At 40.5% G+C, this 21,572-nt stretch overlaps 1 protein-coding gene across 7 annotated transcripts in view; it reads left to right on the top strand.

The window, feature by feature from the left end:
• The window catches only part of LOC137370144 (probable E3 ubiquitin-protein ligase HERC1), a 480,710-nt gene that overhangs the window by 244,051 nt on the left and 215,087 nt on the right, over positions 1 to 21,572 (top strand). For 6 of the 7 annotated variants that reach the window (XM_068032400.1, XM_068032373.1, XM_068032381.1 and 3 more), the window contains 5 exons: positions 1,808 to 2,021; positions 6,275 to 6,435; positions 12,722 to 12,823; positions 16,133 to 16,346; positions 18,263 to 18,390. In XM_068032400.1, coding sequence (XP_067888501.1) covers positions 1,808 to 2,021; positions 6,275 to 6,435; positions 12,722 to 12,823; positions 16,133 to 16,346; positions 18,263 to 18,390 — 819 coding nt within the window. The remainder of the gene's footprint in view (positions 1 to 1,807; positions 2,022 to 6,274; positions 6,436 to 12,721; positions 12,824 to 16,132; positions 16,347 to 18,262; positions 18,391 to 21,572) is intronic. The other variant, XM_068032409.1, reaches the window with a different exon arrangement.

Here is a 21,572-nt window from a genome sequence, read left to right as displayed (position 1 = left end):
CACAGTAAGATCCCACAAAAATCATCTTTAAGGTGTGGTTTTTAATATTTTGTGAATTTTCAAAAGGATGACGCATGCACAATGATCCAGCTGCAGTCTCAAAATTATACCTAAGCCAAATAATATGTTAATATTGGTGTAAAATCCATAGTATGTGTATAAAACTTTCAGCAGCCAACATAGAGGTACAATTACTGCACTGGTGCAAGTGATATTTTATTGTGCAGCTGCTCAAAGTCAAAAGTAGTAGTTGTGACTTTGACGTTAGTTTTTGTGTAACCTGCTGGTATTATGAATTACCTTATGAAGAGTTAGCTAAGTCTTGCATATAGCCATATTCCCCCATACTATCGTTTAACTGTGAGACAGTGTATAAGGTACATGCATTGATAGTTTGCAGATGATCCAAAGTCTAATACGGAGTAGAATTTTTAAGGGATTGTGGTGTTTCTTGGCTCAATGTGTCAGATACAGGACTTTGTTTTTATGAGCTAACTTCCATTAACTTCTGCAGTGGGTGTAGAATGTGTTTTATCAGCACAGTAAGTTGAAAAAGAAGTAGTGATGGAGAGTGAGAGAAGTTGAATCTACTAGAGGAAAATGGGGAAGAACACAGTTTTAAAAACATTTGGCTATCTGAAATAATTCAATTGTGAAGGAGACATTTCTATATTATTTCTTGTGTTTAGTGTAACTTCTGCAAGCACAGGTTGTGTCATACAAAAGCAAAGTACTCCAGATGCTGGAAATGTGAAATAAAGACAGAAAATACTGGAAATACTCAAGACTGGCAACATCTGTGGAGAGACAATCTGATAATGTTTCAGGTCGATGTCCTTTTGTCAGAACTGGAAAACGTTACAACTCTAACTGGTTTTAAGCAGGTTATGCCATAACAGTTTTAAAAAATGCTATTGTTGAAGTAATACAAAGAAAGGAAGTGGAATTGATAAAGAATTCAAGATTGTTGATGGGGTTGTTGGAGGTAGGAGTGTGAGTGTGAAGGGTGAAGCATAAAAAAGGCATGAGAAGGTAGTTTACAACAGACAAACTATAATGACATAGATTAATAAAGGGCAGAAAAGGTTTGTAACTGCAAGAAATATGCAAATTAGACTATTGTGTCATTGAAATTAGAAACAAAATTGGGAATTTGCAGATATTTCTAAATATACTTAAGCTAAAGAAAAATATGTGGATATTTTTTCTTTGAATTTCAATACATTTAAACAACGTTTTTAAAAATTCGTTCATGGGGTGTGGGCGTCACTGGCTAGGCCAGCATTTGTTGCCCATCCTTAATTGCCCTTGAGAAGGTGGTGGCGAGCTGCCTTCTTGAACCGCTGCAGTCCATGTGGGGTAGGTACACCTACAGTGCTGTTAGGAAGGAAGTTCCAGGATTTTGACCCCGTGACAGTGAAGGAATGGAGATATAGTTCCAAGTCAGGATGGTGTATAGTTTGGAGGGGAATTTGACTAGACCACACAGTATTTTAGAATTTTGCTGTACTCGGGCCCATTTAGTGAATTAAAAAATGTATAAACAGCGCAGTGACAAGGAGCCATTAGGGTTGTTGAAGGCCTTTGGTAAATGATCAGTGGTACTATGACAGAGTTTGATAGGAGGGGATCATACCATCACAAAAGCCAGTAGCAGCAAATTTGTCATAAGCTCTGTTTGCTGCTGGTTCAACTGTCTGTGGCTGTCAAACTTCAACTTTATTGATTTTTTTTTTCAAATTGAATGTACCATTTGCTTCGAAGAAATATTGACTCAGATTGTTTGTTTTTTAAATCCTGATTTTAGATGCTTCATTACCAGAAAATGCAAGACTTCACCCTCAAGCAGCATCAACTTCATCTAGTACAGTTTCTCTCTATAGTAACTCCTCTGAGGAAAGTACGGGTGTCCCCTTCTCAGTGCCAGCTTCAAACTGTTCGTCAGCTACTAATTTGGGTTCTTTAGTGTCTGCTAATGGACTAGAAAACTTTAATCCTTTCTTGCCCGTCAATGTCTTACAGTGAGTGAAATATTGATAATGAACTTCATATTTTAGTGCATTCTTGTTTTATTGATAAATAGAAAACCGTATTTAGGAGGTCCCTTAAAGGGCTTTACTGATCAGTCTTTTTGTAAGGTTACTTAACAATTTCCAAGTTTCTAGTATTAGTGCAGTTTTAAACACTGCTACTAGAATTCAGAATATCTTTGAGCACATTTACTTTGCATAAATGTTATGTATGCTGGTACACATGCTACATTTTAATTGAGCGACAGCCAGCTTTAATGTCAAACATGATAGTTCTGATGAAAGGTCACAGACCTGAAATGTTAATTCTGTTTCCCTCTTCACAGATGCTGCCAGACCTGCTGAGTATTTCCAGCACTTTCTGTTTTTATTTACTCTGAAAAATTGTTTATTTGGCTGTTCAATTCCAATATTGAAAAGTGTGAACTAGATTGGTATAGCTTATCTGGTTATTACAATTGAATTTTATATTTTCATAAAGATTAGGTGCTAAAATCACAAAATGTGCAATAATACCAGTTTATTTCACTAAATTATGTACTCAGAAAAAAGCATCCTGTTTTAAAAAACAATCCTTAAGTGCTATACATAAACTGTACAATATTATATAAAATTGCCTTAAAAGTCCTAACTATTAACCTCCAACTGTGGGCTAGACAGGTGGCACAACCAGTTGTGCTAAACTGCATAAAATATACTTGAGCTAAAAGGTCATCCAAGGTTGATGTTTTGTGCTATGTCTTCTCCCAGATGGCAAGCTATCCATCTGAGATGGGTCATCAGGTATCGTACTAAGTGAAGGTGAGTTTTTTGAGCTTAAAAGGAGAGGGAAAATCATAATCCCAAGTCAGGCAATCCTTCAGCAACTCTTCCCATTTGACCAAAAAAATTTGTGGAAGTCCTGGAGATGTCCATGGTCACCCGCCTGTTGATTTACCTGTGGCATTTGACCCATCTGACTTTAAAAAAAAAAAGAGAAATATGACTCATACACCTTTGGGAAGGAAGCCCATTTTAGATAATTTATTGATTATCCACAGACCGTATGATGGCATCATTGGAATGAGGGTTTCACAGCTGACCCATTAAAGGCAACAGCATAACCTTCCTCAACCTTTCCCAATTTTGTCTAAATAGCTTTGATCTGTCATCTCCTCATTTCCTTATTTTCTCTCTCTTCATCAGTAGAAATGTATCATTATTGTTTGTCAGAACACATCTATTATCTAGGTATTCTCATAAGTCTTTTTTTTATTCTTCTTCTTGGGGTCTAGGTAATAGTGACCGCATTTATTGCTCACTACTGGCTGCCTGAGAAGATACTGGTGGACCACTTTTTTGAGAAGTTATTTGTACAATTTAGTGGTTTGCTGGGTTAATTCGTAAAGCATTGAGCACCAGCCAAAGTAGTGGAGATCAGATTTGCATTTAGAGCAGTCTGAGTAAGATAGTGGATTTCCTTCCATCAGATCAGCCAGTTGGGAACTTATGACAGTCCAGCAGTTTTCATGGCAATTCTTTCTGGTGTGGGCCCATAAATGACCAGATTTATTATATATAATTTCACAACTTGTGGGATTTGAGATCATGTCCTCTGGGTTGCCAGTGCAGTACTATGATAGTTCTACTACCATTCTCTTATAATGTCATTGTGAAATTTCCCATATGCAAACAATGTAGAATTTCTATTTCCAGTTGAGATTTCTCTAGCGGGAACTTTTGGTCTAAACACTGAACAAATTCATCAGGAAAGAATCACTTAGCATAGAAATATTAAATTATTTGGCAGCATTTCTCGGAGCCCATCTGGCGATTTCTGAGAAATATGACCTGAAAAATGGATGCTTTCATCGAGACAAGAACATTTTGAAAGGTGTCTCATCAGGTCCTCTTCGAATTTACAGTCCATCATCTTCTGATCTTAGGAACCATAGATATTTAAAGCACAGAAGGAAGTCATTCATCTCATTGTGTCTGTTCCAAAATTTATTTATAGCTCTACCCTTTCCTCAAAGTGTTGTACCTTCCTATGCTACCAATATTTATCAATATTTCCCTTTAAAAGATGCAGTGGTCTCTGCCTCAACCTATCCTTGTGGCAAAGCATTCCATGCTTCAACAATCCTTTGTGTCAAGAAAATTCTCCTCATCTCTCTCCTCTCTATTTTAATTGAAGGCCCTTGCACTGACTCTCCACCAGAGGAACCAGACTTTCCCTGTTCACTCTTTTAAAGTCTTTCATAATTTTATAAATGTCTTCTTAGAATTTGTGTTCTGGTGTCAGTACATCTCATATCAAAAGTCATTCTGCAACAGAAGCCCTAATTAGAGCACTTCAGAGATAGTAACTTCACTAGCACTCCATTTCAGATATCTCTGGGTAAGGTTTCCTTGTCATTTCATCTCTTAAGATCATTCACTTTCCTTTGAGGAATTGCAGAATTTCAGCAGCATGCTGAAGGCTGTTCAATGTAGTGTTTTACAGTCCCTTTTGGATATTTTTGCTCAAAATTGTGCCTAGAATTCTCTTATCTCAGGAAATAACTAATTGCAAAGGCATTTTTGGGAAAAATGAACGTGGGTTTGATTACATCAATGTTTTCCAGGCTCTGGAATTTTGTACATGTAGAACAAAGGGCATATTTCACTCTAGAGAAATTGGTTACTTCTGAAATTCGAAGAAAGCAGAATTTCTACATATCATGGAATGATGGATGCTAGAATGTACATCTTTGTGTTAAAATAACTGGTCATGAACATCCAGGCCGAATGGAATGCATTCTATTCCAATAACCACGCAGGAACCAATGTGGAATTTTCTTAACTCTGTAAATGAGCTCATGGAGCAGCCTCAGTAATCAAACATTACTATTTTGAACCATCTGATCAAAAGAATATATATTTTGTCAATTCTTGTATGAAGCTGGATCAACATTACATCAGAGAGTTTTCTGTGTCTTGTCTCTTTGAAATTAATTATGCTATTGTATATGAAAGAGTAACAAGAAAACATGATGCTTAATCACAATTAACATTTCTACATAACTTGAAATCTAAATACCTGGCTTCATGTTTGTTGCTTGTCTCCCTAGTCCTCAAAGGCAATAATGTAACCTCATATGATAAGTGACCAGAACTGTATACAGCACTACGATTGGGATCTGGATGATCTCTTATACAGGAACAGTGTATACTTTTTGAGTTTTATTGCTAATGTAATCAAGTATCTTTTTTGCCGTTTTATTACAACCAAGCATTGGGCTGACCATTCATTTTTATTATCCAAAGTTATTAAGGGATATGGAGCGGCTATATGGAGTTAGATCAGCCATAATCTCTTTAAATGGCAAACAGGCTCAAGGGCTAAATGACCTACTCCTGATGCTGTGTTTATCCACAGTTATCCATGAATATATTTCCTACTCAGCATATTGTATTCCATTTAACAAATTATTCTTTTCATAAAATTCACAGCAAGCTACATCCTTTCCTCTCTTTCCTGTCTAATTTTGAATGCTTGAAACTAATAAGTTTGTATTTCAAATGGCCTTCCTGGTTTCAACTTTGTTTCTTCTTTACAATCATTCAGTAGAACTGAGGAGGGTGGGCAAAACATGCAGCAGAAGAGATTGTATGGTTCTCTTGAAGCGGTCATGACCTAAAAATCTTAAACGGACAGTGTTCTGAGATTCCCCATTTTAATGGCAGCATCAACATCTTGAAAGTAAAACATTGCAGGAGGATGCAGCAACTTTGAAAATATTTTTCTGTATGTACCTAGTAATACTTCTATTTTCTACCATTTATGTGTGCCCCTCACACAGTTTAATGGACAGATGTTGTACTCTTGAGGCCTCAACTGATGCCACTCTGAAACTAGATGATGTCAAGGACTGCCCTGATATGACTCCCATTCTGATTTTCCTCCCTGTGAGAAAGTGCCTAGCCTCCCAATAGCTGAAACTGGTTCAGTGATTGGAAATATGGATGTGAATCTGTATGCTACCACTCTGACACATCATGCTGGAGTATCATGACCTGAGGGCAAATCTAAGTTCTCTGGCCTTCTAATGGCAAAGTCTAGGGAGTTAAAGATAGTTGAATTTTAATGGCAGTAATTCATGGAACAAATTTCTGAAATACAGTAGCTTGTATATTAAACCTGAAGTGGTTTTGATTTATCTGTGTGCAATTTCTAAAGGACTTACTACTTAATTAAATTGCATTTTGTTTTCTCCACATAGACAAATGGTTTTTGTACGATTTCCTTCACTTTCTGGATTGATTAACAATCCTTTATTACTCCCTGGGTTGGATGTGGTACCTAGTATCTCAGACGATGATGGAGAGCAAAGGAACTATTTTTCATTTCCTTCTGCCTCTACCAGACAACATAGTTCACCTGGTAAGTCTTAACAATCATTTTTAAATGCAGCTATATGCTTCTCATCATAGTTTAGTTTAAAGATATTTTACTTTCCCTAAATATTTAACATAATTTCTGTGAAATGTATTCATGTTCTCTTTTCCCTTTACAACTCAAAACAATTAGGCCCCCTCCTAACATTAATAACAAATTGATTACTAGACGTTGACTGACTAGTGGGGAAAAACTGCCTTGATTGAGGTCATGCTACTTGCTTGGAATTATATAAATCCAGCAACACTTGTACTACAAGCACGTAGCATCACCTCTGATCAAGGTAGTTCCCTTCCCACTTGGCTGTCAATCTTTATTCATTAATTCTACCATTCAGGTGGATCTTGATCTTCTGCTTGGTTGCTTCTAACACTGATTTAATTATCCAATAACTTGACTACTCTCCAAATTATACCTTACATGCAGTACCATCCCCAAAAATTCGATATTTAAACTTGTTGCAATTAATTTTTAAGTAATCGGCGGCAGCATGGGTAACCCAGTGTTTGCTTTCACCAAAGCTGTTAATCGATAAATAAGTTTGTCTATTGGCTCATTTCCCTGACATATCAAAAATAATTTTCAGAAGGTATTTAATAGAGCTCCATTTTATAAATTCACAATATATTACCATCTAAGGTATAAGGAATATGGAAAGAGACAATTTAGTGTTTGAAGCTCATAGAGACTCTACTTCTGTAACAACTTTATTTTTTCATTTGTTCATGGGATATGTGCAGCAATGGCAAGGCCAGCAGTTATTACCCATCCCTAATTGCCCTTGAGATGGTAGCCATGAGTTGCCGCCTTGAACTGCTGCAGTCCATGTGCTGTGGGTACTCTCACACTGCCGTTGTGTAAGGAGTTCCAGGGTATTTGACTCGGTGATGATGAAGGAATGGCAATATATTTCCAGGTTAAAATGATGTGTGAATTAGAGGGAAACCTGCAGGTGGTGGTGTTCCCTTGCTCTTGCTGCTCTTCTCCAAGGTGGTAGAAGTCCCGAGTTTGGGAGGTGCTATGAAAGTAGCATTGGCGAGTTGCTGCAGTGTATGGTGTAGATGGGACACATTACAGCCACAGTGAGCCTGTGGTGCAGGAAGTGAATGTTTAAGGTAATGGATGTGGTGCCAGTCAAGCAGGCTGCTTTGTCCTGGATGGTAATGTTGGAACTGCAATCATCCAGGCAAGTGGAGAGTGTTCCTTCACACTTGTAATTTGTGCCTTGTAGATGGTGGAAAGGCTTTGGGGAGTCAGGAGGTGAGTAACTGTAGAGTAACTAGACTTTGACCTGCTCTTGTAGCCACAGTATTTATATCGCTGGTCCAGTTAAGTTTCTGGTCAGTGGTGACCCCCAGGAGGTTGATGGTGGGGGATTGCCAGCAATGGTAATGCCGTTGGATGTCAAGGGGAGGTGGTTAGATTCTCTGTTGATGGAGATGATCATTGCTTGACACTTGAGTATTGTGAATGTTACTTGGCACTTATCAGCCCAGGCCTGAATGTTGTCCAGATCTTGCTGCACATGGCTTCATTATGTCAGGAGCTGCGAATTGAACTGAGCGCTGCAATCATCGCATATTCACACATCTGACTATATGTTGGAAGGAAGGTCATTGATGAAGCAGCTAAAGATTGGGCCTCGGACACTGCCTTGAGGAACTCATGCACCAATTTCCTGGGGCTGAGTATGATTGGCCACAATTAACCACAACCATCTTCTTTTGTGCCAGATATGACTCCAGCATGTGGCGAGTTTTACCCCTTCAATTTTATAAGGGCTCCTTGATGCCACACTCAATCAAATTTAGCCTCATTGTCAAGGGCAGTCACTCTCACCTCACCTGGAATTCAATTATTTTGTCCATGTTTGGACCAAGGCTGTAATGGGGACTGGAGCTGAGTGGTCCTGGTGGAACCCAAATTGAGCATTGGCGAGCATGCTATTGGTGAGTAAGTGCCACTTGATAGTGCTGTTGTCGACATGTTCCATCACTTTGCTGCTGATTGAGAGTAGACTGATGGGGCAGTAATTGGCTGGATTGGAATTGTCTTGCTTTTCGTGAACAACACAAACCTGGGCAATTTTTCCTCTTTGTCGGTTGAATGCTGGTGTTGTAGCTGTACTGGAACAAATTGGCTAGGGGCACGGCTAGTGCTGTAGCACATGTCTTCCACATTACATCCAGAATGTTGTCGGAGCCCATAACCTTTGCTGTATCTGGAACCTTCAACCATTTCTGTATATCATGTGGAGTGAGTCGAATTAACTGAAGACTGACTTCTATGACGGTGGGGACCTCAGGAGGAGCCTGAGATGGATCATCAAAGGAACAGGAGAGGTTAAATGGCCTCCTCAAGCCTGTTCCACCATTCAGTTAAACGATAGCAGATCCATGACCTAACTCCGTCTACATGCCTTTGCCTCATATCCCTTAATACCTTTGGCTAGCACTCTGTCTCAGTTTTAAAATTAGCAATTGACTTAGCACCAAGAGAGTTTCAAACTTCTACCCCCTTTGCCTGAAGTGTTTCTTAATTTCACTCCTGAAAGATCTGGTTCTAATTTTTAGACTATGCCCTCTCGTCCTAGAGTCTCCAACCAGCGGAAATGTTTTCTCCCAAACTACCCTATCCATTCCCCTCAATATCTTAAAAACTTAGATCAAATCACCCCTTAACCTTCTAAGTTGCAGGGAATACAACACTAGTTTGTCTAAAATAAAAGCAAAATATTGCAGATGCTGGAAATCTGAAACAAAAACAAAAAGTGCAGAAAATACTCAGCAGGTCTGGCAGCATCTGTGGAGAGAGAAGCAAAGTTAATGTTTCAGGTCTGTGACCTTTCATGACACAGACCTGAAATGTTAACTTTGCTGCTTTCTCCACAGATGCTGCCAGACCTGCTGAGTATTTCCAGCACTACTTGTTTTTGTGCCTAGTTTGTCTAATCTCTCCTACACCCACAGAGCTGTTGAGAAGGGTGTTCCAGGATTTTGACCCAGCAATAATGAAGGAATGGCGATATAGTTCCAAGTTAGGATGGTATGTGACTTGGAGGGGAATTTGCATGTGGTGGTGTTCCCATGCAACTGCTGCCCTTGTCCTTCTAGCTGATAAAGGTCGTGGGTTTGGGAGCTGCTGTCAAAGGAGTCTTAGCGGGTCGTTGCAGTATATCTTGTAGATGGTACGCACTGCTACCACTCCGTGCCAGTGGTGGAGAGAGTGAATGTTTAAGGTGGTGGATAGGGTGCCGGTCAAGTGGGCTGCTTTGTCTTGGATCATGTCAAGCTACTTGAGTGTTGTTGGAACTGTACTCATCCAGGCAAGTGGAGAGTATTCCATCACACTCCTGACTTGTGCCTTGTAGATGGTGGACAGGCTTTGGGGTATCAGGAGGTGAGTTACTCGCCACAGAATTCCCAGCCTCTGATTTGCCTCCTACATCTGTACCCACAGTGTTTATGTGGCTGGTCCAGTTATGCTTCTGCTCAATGGTAACCCCCCAGGATGTTGTTGATGAGATTCAGCGATGGTAATGCCGTTGAATGTCAAGGGGAGATGGTTAGATTCTCTCTTGTTGGAGATGGTCATTGCCTGGCACTTGTGTGGCGCAAATGTTACTTGCCACTTATCAGCCCAAGCCTGGATATTGTCCACATCTTACTGCACGCGGGCACGGACTGTTTCTGTATCTGATGAGTTGCCTGTTGAGCTCTGTGCATTCACCAGTGAGCATCCCCACTTCCGACCTTCTGTTGAAGGGAAGGTAATTGATGAAACAGCTGAAGATGGTTGGGCCTAGGACACCAGCCTGCGGAACTCCTGCAGTGATGTCCTGGAGATGAGATGATTGACCTACAACAACCACAACCACCTTCCTTTGCATAATAAAAGCAAAACACTGCAGATGCTGAAAATATGAAATAAAATCTAAAAATACTGTAAATACTCAGCAGGTCTCACAGCATCTGTGGAGAGAGAAGCAGAGTTCATGTACCATCTTCCTTTGTGCTTAGTATGACTTCAAATGGTGGAGAGTTTTCCCCCTGATTCCCATTGACTTCAATTTTGCTAGGGCTCCTTGATATCACATTTGGTCAAATGTTGCTTTGACGTCGAGGGCAGTCTCTCTCACCTCACCTCTGGAATTTAGCTCTTTTGTCCATGTTGGACCAAGGCTGTAATGAGGTCTGGAGCTGAGTGGCCCTGACGGACCCCAAACTGAGCATTGGTGAGCAGGTTGTTGCTGTATAAGTACTGCTTGATAGCACTGTTGATGACACTTACCATCAGTTTGCTGATGACTGATGGGTTGTTAATTGGCCAGAATGGATTTTTCCTGCTTTTTATGGACAGGACATATGTGAATAATTTTCCATATTGTCAAGGCGATCCCTGTGTTATACCTGTACTGGAACAGCTTGGCTAAGGGCGCAGCTAGTTCTGGAGCACAAGTATTCAGTACTACAGCCAAGAGTTGCCAAGACCCATAGCCTTTTCGGTATCCAATGCCTTCAGCAATTATTTGATATCACGTGGACTGAATTGAATTATCTTAAGACTGGTATCGATGATTGTGTTGACCTCAGGAAGAAGCCGAGATGGATCATTCACTTGGCAGTTCTGGCTGAAGATGATTGCAAAAGCATCAGCCTTGTCTTTTGCACTGATGTGTTGGCCGCCCCCGTCATTGAGGAGGAGGATGTTTTTGGAGATTCCTCCTCCAGTTAGTTGTTTAATTATCCACCACGATTCACAACTGGATGTGGTAGCACTGCAGAGTTGAGATCTGATTTGTTGGTTGTGGAATTGCTTAGCTCTGTTTATAGCATGCTGCTTCTGCTGTTCAACATCCATGTAGTCCTGTATCGTCCTTCTCAAGCTAATTAGGGATGGGCAATAAATGCTGGCCTTGCCTGCGATGCTCATCCCACGAAAGAACAAAAGAAGTAGCTTCATCGGGTCATTTTTAGGTATGCCAAGTGCTGCTCCTGATGTGCTCTTCTGCACACCTCATTGAACCAGGACTGGTCACTTGGCTTGATGGTAATTGTAGATCGAAGGATAAGCCAGGCCACAAGGTTACAGATTATGGTGGAATACAATTCGGCTACTGGTGAAGGCCGACAATGCTTCATGGATGCCCAATTTTGAGCTGCTAGATCTGTTCTGAATCTATACCATTTAGCACAGTGTTAGTGCCACAAAACACGATGGAAGGTGTCCTCAGTGTGAAGAGGGGACTTCCTTTCCACAACAACTGCGAGGTGGTCACTTCAGCCACCACCAATATGGTCATGGACTGATGCATCTGTGACAGGTAGATTGGTGAGGATGAGGTCAAGTAGGTTTTTTCCTCTTGGTGTTCTCACAATCTTCTGCAGGCTCAGTGTTGCAGATATGTCCCTCAGGACTCGACCAGCTCAGTCAGTAGTGGTGCTACCAACCAATTCAGGGACAGGTGATGGCGGCATAGTGGTCTAATAATCCAGAGGCCCAGGCTAATGCCCTGGGGACACGGGTTCAGATCCCACCATGGCAGCTGGTGGAATTTAAATTCACTTAATTAATAAAAATCTGGATTTGAAAGCTAGTCCATCGATTGTCATAAAAAAACCCATCTGGCTCACTAATGGCCTTTAGGGAAGGAAATCTGTTGTCCTTACCTGGTCTGGCCTACATGTAACTCCAGACCCACAGCAATGTGGTTGACTCTTAACTGTTATCTGAAATGGCTGAGAAAGCTACTTAACTGTCAAGGGCATTTAGGGATGGGCAACAAATGCTGGCCTCGCCAGTGACGCCCACATCCCATGAAAGAATTAAAAAATAGCTCTTGGTGATGGACATTGAAGTCCCCCACCCAGAGTACATCCTGTGCTTTTGCTACCCTCAGTGTTCCTTCCAAGTGGTGTTCAACCTAGAGGGATATGATTTATCAGCTGAGGGACAGCAATAGCTTACCACCTATCAGCAGAAGGTTTCCTTGTTTGTTTGACCATGAGACTTCATGGTGCCTGGATTCACTGTTGAGAACTCCTAGGTCCACTCCCGCCTGATTGTATATTACTGTGCTGCCATCTCTGGTGGGTCTGTCTCTTTTCAACTACATTTTGAAAAGAAATTATCTTAAGATTTTTGTTATATTTATGCAAGTAAGTTTCTCAATTAAAATTTTATGAGGACCTTTGACATCTTCAGTTAAAGAATATAAACCTGGATTAGTGTTAAAAATCTAATGCCATAATTTCTCCTTTATTTTCAATAGATTGTAGAAGTGATCCCCCTGAGCATCCACCTCCTGTTGCTGTTCCCTTGCTAGAAATGGGATTTTCTCTGAGACATATTTGCAAAGCAGTTGATGCTGCAGGTACAGAAAATCAGTTTGAGATGGCGGTGTAGTTAATGATTTCAGATATACGTATTGGGGACAAATTAGGCTCTTTAGGACAATACTGTTCTTGCAAATGCAATGATTTCTTGCATATAGGTTGGATACACAATTTTCTTGTATGAATCATTTATCAGGTGGCAATAAATTCCTGATATTCATTTCCAGTGCAACCACACTATGCTCAGCAGTACTAAACTCAAAGTTTACCTCATAATTTTCTCCATTTTAAACTGAAAAATGGGCCTAGATCCCAGATGCATATTATATGCAGAGTGTAACGGTGCACAGCAGTTGTTGTCAGATGTTTCTAAAGTTCACTATGATTGTTGTTCAAGCATCTTATGACATTTTGCCGCAAGAACAACTTCCATTTATATGTTTCAGCTCACCAAAATGTAGGGAAACATGCCAAGGATAAATGAACACCTGAGATTAGGAGGGGTGACCAAAAGTTTGCTCAAAGAGGTTGATCGTAAGAAGTCGTCTCTGGAGGTGGTTTGAAAGGGAATTCCAGAATGTGAGACCTAAGTGGCTAAAAGCACAGCCACCAATGGTGGGGTAAATGGAGACAGGGATGTACAAGAACAGTTACAGTGCCGATGGGGGCCATTCAGCCTCTAGTGTCCGTGCCGGCTCACTGCAAGAGCAACTCAGCTGGTTCCAGTCCCCTGTCTTTTCTCTGTAGCTCTGCAAATATTTTTCTCTTCAGGTGCTTATCCAATTCTTTTTTGAAAGCCCTGGTTGTATCTGCCTCTACAACACTCAGGTAGTGTATTATAGATCCTAATCACTTGCTGCGTGGTTAAGGCCACAGTTAAAGGAACAGTGTTTGGTACAGGTTGTATTGCTGGAAGAGGTTACAGAAATTGAAAGGGATGAGGCTATGGAATAACTTAAGGATGAAAGTTTGAGGTGCTGAGACTAGGGAGATAATGCAGGTCAATAAGAATAGGGATGGTGGGCGAGCAGAACTTGTTGCAGGATAGGATACATAAAGTGCAGTTTTGGATGAACTGAAATTCACGCAGGATAGAGAACAGGAAACAAACCAGGAAAACATTGGAATAATCAATTTTGGAGTTTATAGATTTATGAGAGTTTCAGTGGCAAGTGGGCTGAGATGGAGGTGGGGAACATTATGGAGGTGCAAGTTGGTGAACTTTGTGACTGGGAGGCTATGAGATCAGGAATTCATGTCTGGGCCGAAGGTGTGCTGAAGTTGGAACAATCTAGTTCAAACTAAATCAATGGTCAAGGAGGAGGATGCAATTAATGGTAGCAAAGATAGAGTAGTGCCATGGGATAGATAGTGGGAGCTGAAGACAATGACTTTGGCGTTTCCAATGTTTAGCTTGAAGAAATTAATGCGCAACTGGATTTTGACAACTGAGATAGTGGAACAGTTAAGGATTGTGGGAAGGTAGAATTGGTTGTAATCAACATACCTGTGGAAGCTGATTCCATGGCTGCAGATGTCACTAAGAGGCAACATTTAGATGAGGAATAGGAGGGACCAAGGATGGATCTTTGGGCTCTTCCAAGTTTGATGGTTGGAAGAACAATCTTTGGTAAAGATGTTGTGGCTACAATTGGACATGTAAGTGTAGAAGCAAATGAAGGTAGTATCACTGAGATGGAGAAAGGAGGCGAAGCATTGGAGAATGCTGGTGTGATTTACCAAGTTAAACCTTGCAGAGAGGTTAAGAAGGGCTAATGGACGATGGTCACAGTCACAAGATAATACTTTATAACTTTGATTAGGGCTGTTTCAACACTGCAGGCAGATGAAAACCAAATATGGAGAATTCAAACGGAGTTAAACTAGAGAGAGGCACAAGGGCAACAACATATTCAAGGACTTTGGAGAGAGAAAAGTCAGATTGGAGGTGGGTTAGTAGTATGATGGAAGGATGAATGGTAGCTTTTTTTGAGAAGGGTGATAATTTTGAAAGAGAGGCAGAGACTGCTGAGGAGAGGAGCCATTTACAATGTCAGCTCACATAGGAACCATAATCTTCTCACCTTCACAAGGTCCATCTCTGACTCTTCCTTTCCCTTCCTTGACTTCTCTGTCTCCATTTCTGGGGATGGGCTATCACCCAATATTCGCTATAAGCCCACTGACTCCCACAGCTAACTTGATTGCACTTGCTCATACCGCGCTTCCTGTAAGGACGCTATTCCATTTTCCCAGTTTCTCTGTCTCCGCCGCATCTGTTCAGACAATGCAACCTTCCATGCTAGCGCTTCAGATGTATCGGTGGTTGACAGGACCCTGGGTCGGATCTGTACTCTTTCACCTGCTCTCACCCCTTCCCTGCCTCCCAGAACCACAATCCCCACATACCCCTCCACATAAATACTACAATCCGCAACACACCCCTCAGATTTAAAGTAATTGGTAAAAGAAGCAAAAGTGACATGAGAAAGACTTTTTTCACATACCGAGTGGTTAGGATCTGGAATGCACTGCCTGAGAGTGTGGTGGAGACAGGTTCAATAGAAGCATTCAAAAGGGAATTAGACTAATCTGAAAAGGAAGAATGTTCAGGGTTACAGGGAGAAGGAGGGGGGGGAACGGCACTAAGTGAATTGCCCATTAGGAGAGCTGGTGCAGACATGATGGACTGAATGGCCTCCTTCTGCATTGTAACGATTCTGATGATAGGAGGAGGGAGTGTGGGCACTGGTGATCAATTTTTGTGGCTCACATCATTGGGGGGAAAGGGCTAGGTTGCACATTTCAGGGCCAACACCAAGTGCAGCTACAAAACAGACTAATGGCACATTATCATCAAGTACAGCCTGAGTGGGAGGATGTTAATCCAGGTGGCAGAGTGGAATAGCAACATACCAAGCTGTGCTGTCAAAGGACCAGTGGGATAGGAGACCGAGGAGGGAGTGAAAGTTAGTAGCCACGGTCATGATCATGATCAAGGGCAAGATCATGGATATCCGGTGAGGAGAAGAGGGGAGGGCCCATGCAAGGGCTAAAGCCTGCACAAACGAAATATAAATTAAGTTTCTGTGTCTTCTCATTCTTAATCCCTCAATTTTTTTAAGAAGGTTGGATGGTTTATCCAATGGTCTTGTGAGTATCTGATACTTACCAGAAAAATTCCTGGTCCATATGATACTGATTTCTACCATGGCAGCAATAGGAATGCTACAGTTGCAACATTAAATGTATACAACGTTTGTCGGACTTAATCTCCAAGTTTATGAAGTACCTTTTAAATCTGTGTGCATGGATGTAAGTCAATGTTGGTGATTCCCTATGTGTAGGTGTTTCTGGGGATGCAGACCCACAATCAATTGAACAACTAGCCAGCTGGATGCTAGAACATCCACTAGTAGAGGAACAGGAAGTCATTGTTTACTCCTCAGCAACTATGGACAATGATTTGGAAGCACCTATGGATTCTGAGGTTATAGTGCACAATCAATCAACTACGCTCATGTCTCCTGAAAGTGTTGACCGGGAAGATGCAATTGATGGGTAAGCAAGTCTGGAAAAGTTCATATTTGGGTATTTCTTAAAAATCCTGTCTCTAATATCACTAAGTACGTTCAGTTTGAGAATTAGTCACAGGGTAAATTCTCTTCCAATCCATTTTTTTTAAATAAAGGTAATTATTTCAGTTATTTGGAATTAGTAAGCTGATATCCGAGATAAAAGGCTTTAGTTGTGAGCAGAGATTAAATTGCAACTCTGTTAGAATAACAAAGGTTGAGAGAAGATCTGATGAGAAGTGTTCAAAATTAAGAGGTTTTGATGAGGTAAATCAGGAAAAACTATTTCCACTAGGCAGTAAACTAGAGGATATAAATTTAAACTTTCACCAAAAAAAAGGAAGTGTTAGGTAAAATCTTTTTATAGGACATTCTGCATGCTAACAGCCCTATCATGATGGGGTAGAAGCAGTATCCCAAGTAACATTTAAGAGAAATTGTTGGATATATGAAAAAAGAAAAATTTAGCCCAGGATAGCCATCTCCCATGCTGTAATATGGTTCTGTGACGTCCTCTGATTTTAAGATTTTCTGTTTAAGTAGGATAGAATATATCAATCCTGCTTTTTTTTTAAAAAAAAGCTTATCTTTTTTTTCAAATCCATTACAAAAACTTTAATTCTGCTTTGTAATGAGGGGCAGAGCTTGTACCGTGATGTCAGCAAGATTGAAAGTTAGGGAACCACACAGCGCATAGAATCTGTTGGTCGTTCCTGCACCATCTTCAGTTAGTTCCTGAAAAATAGAAATAATTCACTGAAGATCTGAAATGAAATTTACTTTCCAAATCATTCACTTTTGGATTTCTTTCGGCAAAAAGTTACTCACTCGTGGTTAACACATGAATATATCAAACATTGTTTAGCACTGTTGTATCTAATCTAGAGGAATTAGCAGGATACCGATATCAATTGTGGTCAATTTTGTTAATGCACAAGTAGGGAGGGTATGAGGGACAGATGAGATGGCATAAGATTTACAAAAGGATTTAGATGAATTATGCAATTCGGCAGACATGTGACAAATTAATAAGTGTAAATGGTGCATGGGTCAAAGAAGTGTGGGACATAGCTCTGCAATGTGTGAAATACAGGAACACTTAAGCTTTGGAAGTAGCAGTAGGCAAGCCACTTTGTGTTCACAAAATGGCCCAAATGCATTGTTGAAAAAAACTAATAGAATGCTAGAATATATAAATGGAACAGTGAAACATGTCTATAGATGTTGTACTAAAGCTTTACTATGCTCTGGCCAGATAACATTTTGAATACTCTGTCCAGACCCCTCATGATTTTGAAAATCATATATCTCAAAAAAAAAATGTACTTGGTGATATTTGGAATAACCTACAAAGGAAGATAACAGAGGCAAAAACAATAGAGTTATTTAAAGCACGGTTACATGTTGGTCCAATTGCCCTTTTCTCGTCTGATTTTTTTTTTTCTCTAATGTTCACTGAGTCAGCAATCTAAATTAGCGAATCTTGAAGACTGTTTAAAAAAAATTACCAGTGGTGTGTTCAAGCCTGTGTGGACTTTGCAAGTTCTCCCTGTGACCGCATGGGTTTCCTCCGGATGCTCCGGTTTCCTCCCACATGCCAAAGACTTGCGGGTTGATAGGTAAATTGGCCATTGTAAAAAATTGCCCCTAGTGTAGCTAGGTTGTACGAGAATTGTGGGGATGTGAGAGGGAGAAATGGGATTAATATCGGATTAGTATAATTGGGTGGTTGATGGTCGGCACAGACTTGGTGGGCCGAAGGGCCTGTTTCGGTGTTATATCTCTCTGTGACTCCACGACTCTAATGCTTGTATGTAATAAAATATGGCTGTCTTAATAATAACTAGCAGTTCTCGGTGATATTTTATTTTGTCCTTTTGTTCTTCCCCCACTGACGAACAGAACTACAGATGGTTTGGATCAGATAGAAAGAGGAAACTTTATAGACGTGCATTTGACTAGAAATAGGCCTCCACCAGCTCGAAGACATAGAGCAAACCAAGGACAGCGATCCACATTCAGAAGGGCTGGTAAGATAGTTATATGAGCCAATAGTACAAGTCATGATTCTACTGTTGCTTGTTGTCAAACTGACTTAGAAAACTGAAGGCATTGTCGCCAGTGGTGGAGAAAAAAGTGGGAATGCACAAAATGCCAAAGTCCGAAGAAAGGAGACTGGAGGGATTGTGTTGTAGGACCAGTCATTGATGGGATGGGGAAAGGCCATGCAGGGATTTAACCATAAAGATAAGAATTTGTGACTGATCAAAGAAGTTAAGGATGATATTAGATTAAAGGAAAGGGCTCATAAGGTTGCAATGAAAAGCCTGAGCATTAGAAGAGTTTAAGAGACCAGCAAAGGATGACAAAAATTAGTAGAAAGGAAAAAAATAGAATGAGAATTAACGAGCAAAAATATAAAAACAAATTGTAAGCACTTCTACATATATGTAAACATTGGTCCCGAGAAGCTGAGACAGGAGACAATATGAGGAAATAAGGAAATGGCAGAGACATTAAGCACATAATTTGTATCTGGCTTCACAGTAGAAGACACGAAAAAGTGGGGAACCAAGGGCTAATGAAAGTGAGGAACCTTTTTAAAAAAAGTCTAATCAGTAGAGAAACTAATGGGACTAAAAGCTGACAAATCCCATATGTCCAAGGGTTCTAAAAGAGGTGACCACAGAGATAGTGGAAGTACTGGTTATGATCTAAATTTCCCTAAATTGTACAACAGTCCCAGTGGATTGGAAGGTAACACGTGTAACACTGCTATTCAAGAGAGGAGGGAGAGAGAAAACAGGTAACTTAGAGGCCAGTTAGCCTGACATTAGGTGTTGGGAAAATGCTGGGATCCATTCTTAAGGTGGTGTTAACAAGGCACCGAGAAAATCATATGATTAGGCAAAGTCAGTATGGCTTTATGAAAGGCATATTATGTTTGACAAATCTATCAGAGTTTTTTGAGGATATAACTAGCAGGATAGATAAAGGGGAACCAGTGGAGGTAGTACATTTGGATTTCCAAAAGGCATCCTGTAAGGAACCACGTAAAAGTTCTTACACAAGTTAAGGGGTCATGGGGTTGGTGTAATATATTGAAATGGATAGGGGATTGGTTAATGGACAGAAAGCAGAGAGGAGGCATAAATGGGGTATTTTCAAGTTGGCAGGCTGTAACTAGTAGGGTGCCACAATGATCAGTGCTGGGGCCTCAGCTATTTGCCATCTATGTTAATTAATTAGGTGAAGGTACCTAGAGTACTGTGTCCAAGTTTTATGGCATACAAAGCTAGGTGAGATACTAAACTGTGAGGAGGACACAAAAGAGACGTGAACAGGTTAAGTGAGTTGGGATGGAATATAATGTGGGGAAATGTGAGATTATTCACTTTTGTAAATGCAATGTTGTCGTTTATTGCAAGGGGAATGGAATATAAAAGTAGAGATGTTTTGCTGCAGTTGTACGGGTCATTAGTGAGACCACATCTAAAGCGTTGTGTAGAGTTTTGATATCCTTACTTAAGAAAGGATATAATTGCATTGGAAGCAGTTCAGAGAAGGTTCACTCAACTGATTTCTGGGATGACAGGGTTAGCTTATGAAGAAAGGTTAGACAGGTTGGGTCTGTAGTTTAGAAGGATGAGAGGTGATCTTGTTGAAACGTATAAGGTCCTGAGGGGACTTGACAGGGTGGATGTTGAAAGGATGTTTCCTCTTGTGGGAGAGACTAAAACTAGGGGGCACAGTTTAAAAATAAGGGGTCTCCCATTTAAGTCAGAAATGAGGAGAATTTCTTTCTCTCGGGGATTGTGAGTCTGTGGTAAATGTCTGCAAAGGAAACCCGATCGAGCCCAACGGGACTCCACGACATGTGTTAGGTTCGGGTCGGGTTGCAATTCCGGGTCCGGCATTCTGGTTCGGTCGGGTTTCCTTTGCAGACCTTTACCTCACATATAAGGCTATCCAACAAAGCATTGCAGTGCTTTAGTTTGTGGCACTTGTCATGCACCTGAAGGGCTGTAACCTGCAAGGCTACAGACCAGGTTCTAGAAGGTGGGATTAGATTGGGTGGCTAGTTTTTTTTCAGCCAGCGCAGACACAATGGCCACCTTCTGTGCAGTAACTTCTCTATGGTTCTAAAGATACAGCGATAATCATGGGGGATTTTAATCTACATATAGACTGGAAAAATCAGATGGGCAAAGGTAGCCTAGATGAGTTCATAGTGTTTTCGGGATAGTTTCTTGGAACAGCACGTTCTGGAGCCAACCAGAGAGCAGGCTATACTAGACCTGGTATTGTGCAATGAGATAGGATTAGTTAATGGCCTCGTAGTGAAGGTCCCCTAGGCAGCAGTGATCATAATATGGTTGAATTTTGCATTCAGTTTGAGGGAGAGAAGAGTTGGTCTAAGACTAGCATTTTAAATTTAAATAAGGGCAATTATGAAGCCATGAAAGCAGAGTGAACTGGCAAAGTAGGTTAAGGGATAGGTCAACAGAGATGCTGTGGCAGACATTTAAGGGGATCTTTCAGAATACACAGAATAGATACGTTCCAATGAGAGATAAAAATTCCAAGGGGAGCACCCATCTTCCATGGTTAAGTAAAAAAGTTAATGATATTATCAAAATTAAAAAGAAAATATATAATTGCGTAGAGATGGGTGGCAGGTCAGATGATTGGACAGAATGTAAAAATCAGCAAAGAATGACTAAAAGATTAAATAAGGAGGGAAAATTAGAGTATGAAGGAAAACTAGCTAGAAGTATATAAGCAGATCATAAGAGTTTCTATAGATAATTTTAAAAGAAAAGAGTTAACAAAGTGAGCATTGATCCTATAGAAAGCAAGTCTGGAGAATTAATAATGGAAAATAAGGAGATGGCAGATGAATTGAACAGGTATTTCGTATTGGTCTTCACTACAGTGGCTATAAGTAACATCCCAGAAATAGCTGTAAATTAGGAAGTGAAAGGGAGGAAGGAACTCCGAAAATTTACAATCACCAGGGAAGTGGTACTAAACAAATTGTTGGAGCTGCGGGATGACAAGTCCCCAGGTCCTGATGGACTTCATCCTAGGGTCTTAAAAGAAATGGCTGCTGAGATAGTGGATGCGTTGGTTTTAATTTTCCAAAATTCCCTAGATTTGGGGAAGGTTCCATTCGATTGGAAAATTGGGAATGTAACTCCTTTATTTAAAA

The sequence above is a fragment of the Heterodontus francisci genome, chromosome 1 (assembly GCF_036365525.1).
Source record: "Heterodontus francisci isolate sHetFra1 chromosome 1, sHetFra1.hap1, whole genome shotgun sequence".
Classification (NCBI taxonomy): Eukaryota; Metazoa; Chordata; class Chondrichthyes; order Heterodontiformes; family Heterodontidae; genus Heterodontus; species Heterodontus francisci.
This window is presented reverse-complemented; position numbering and strand designations above follow the sequence as displayed.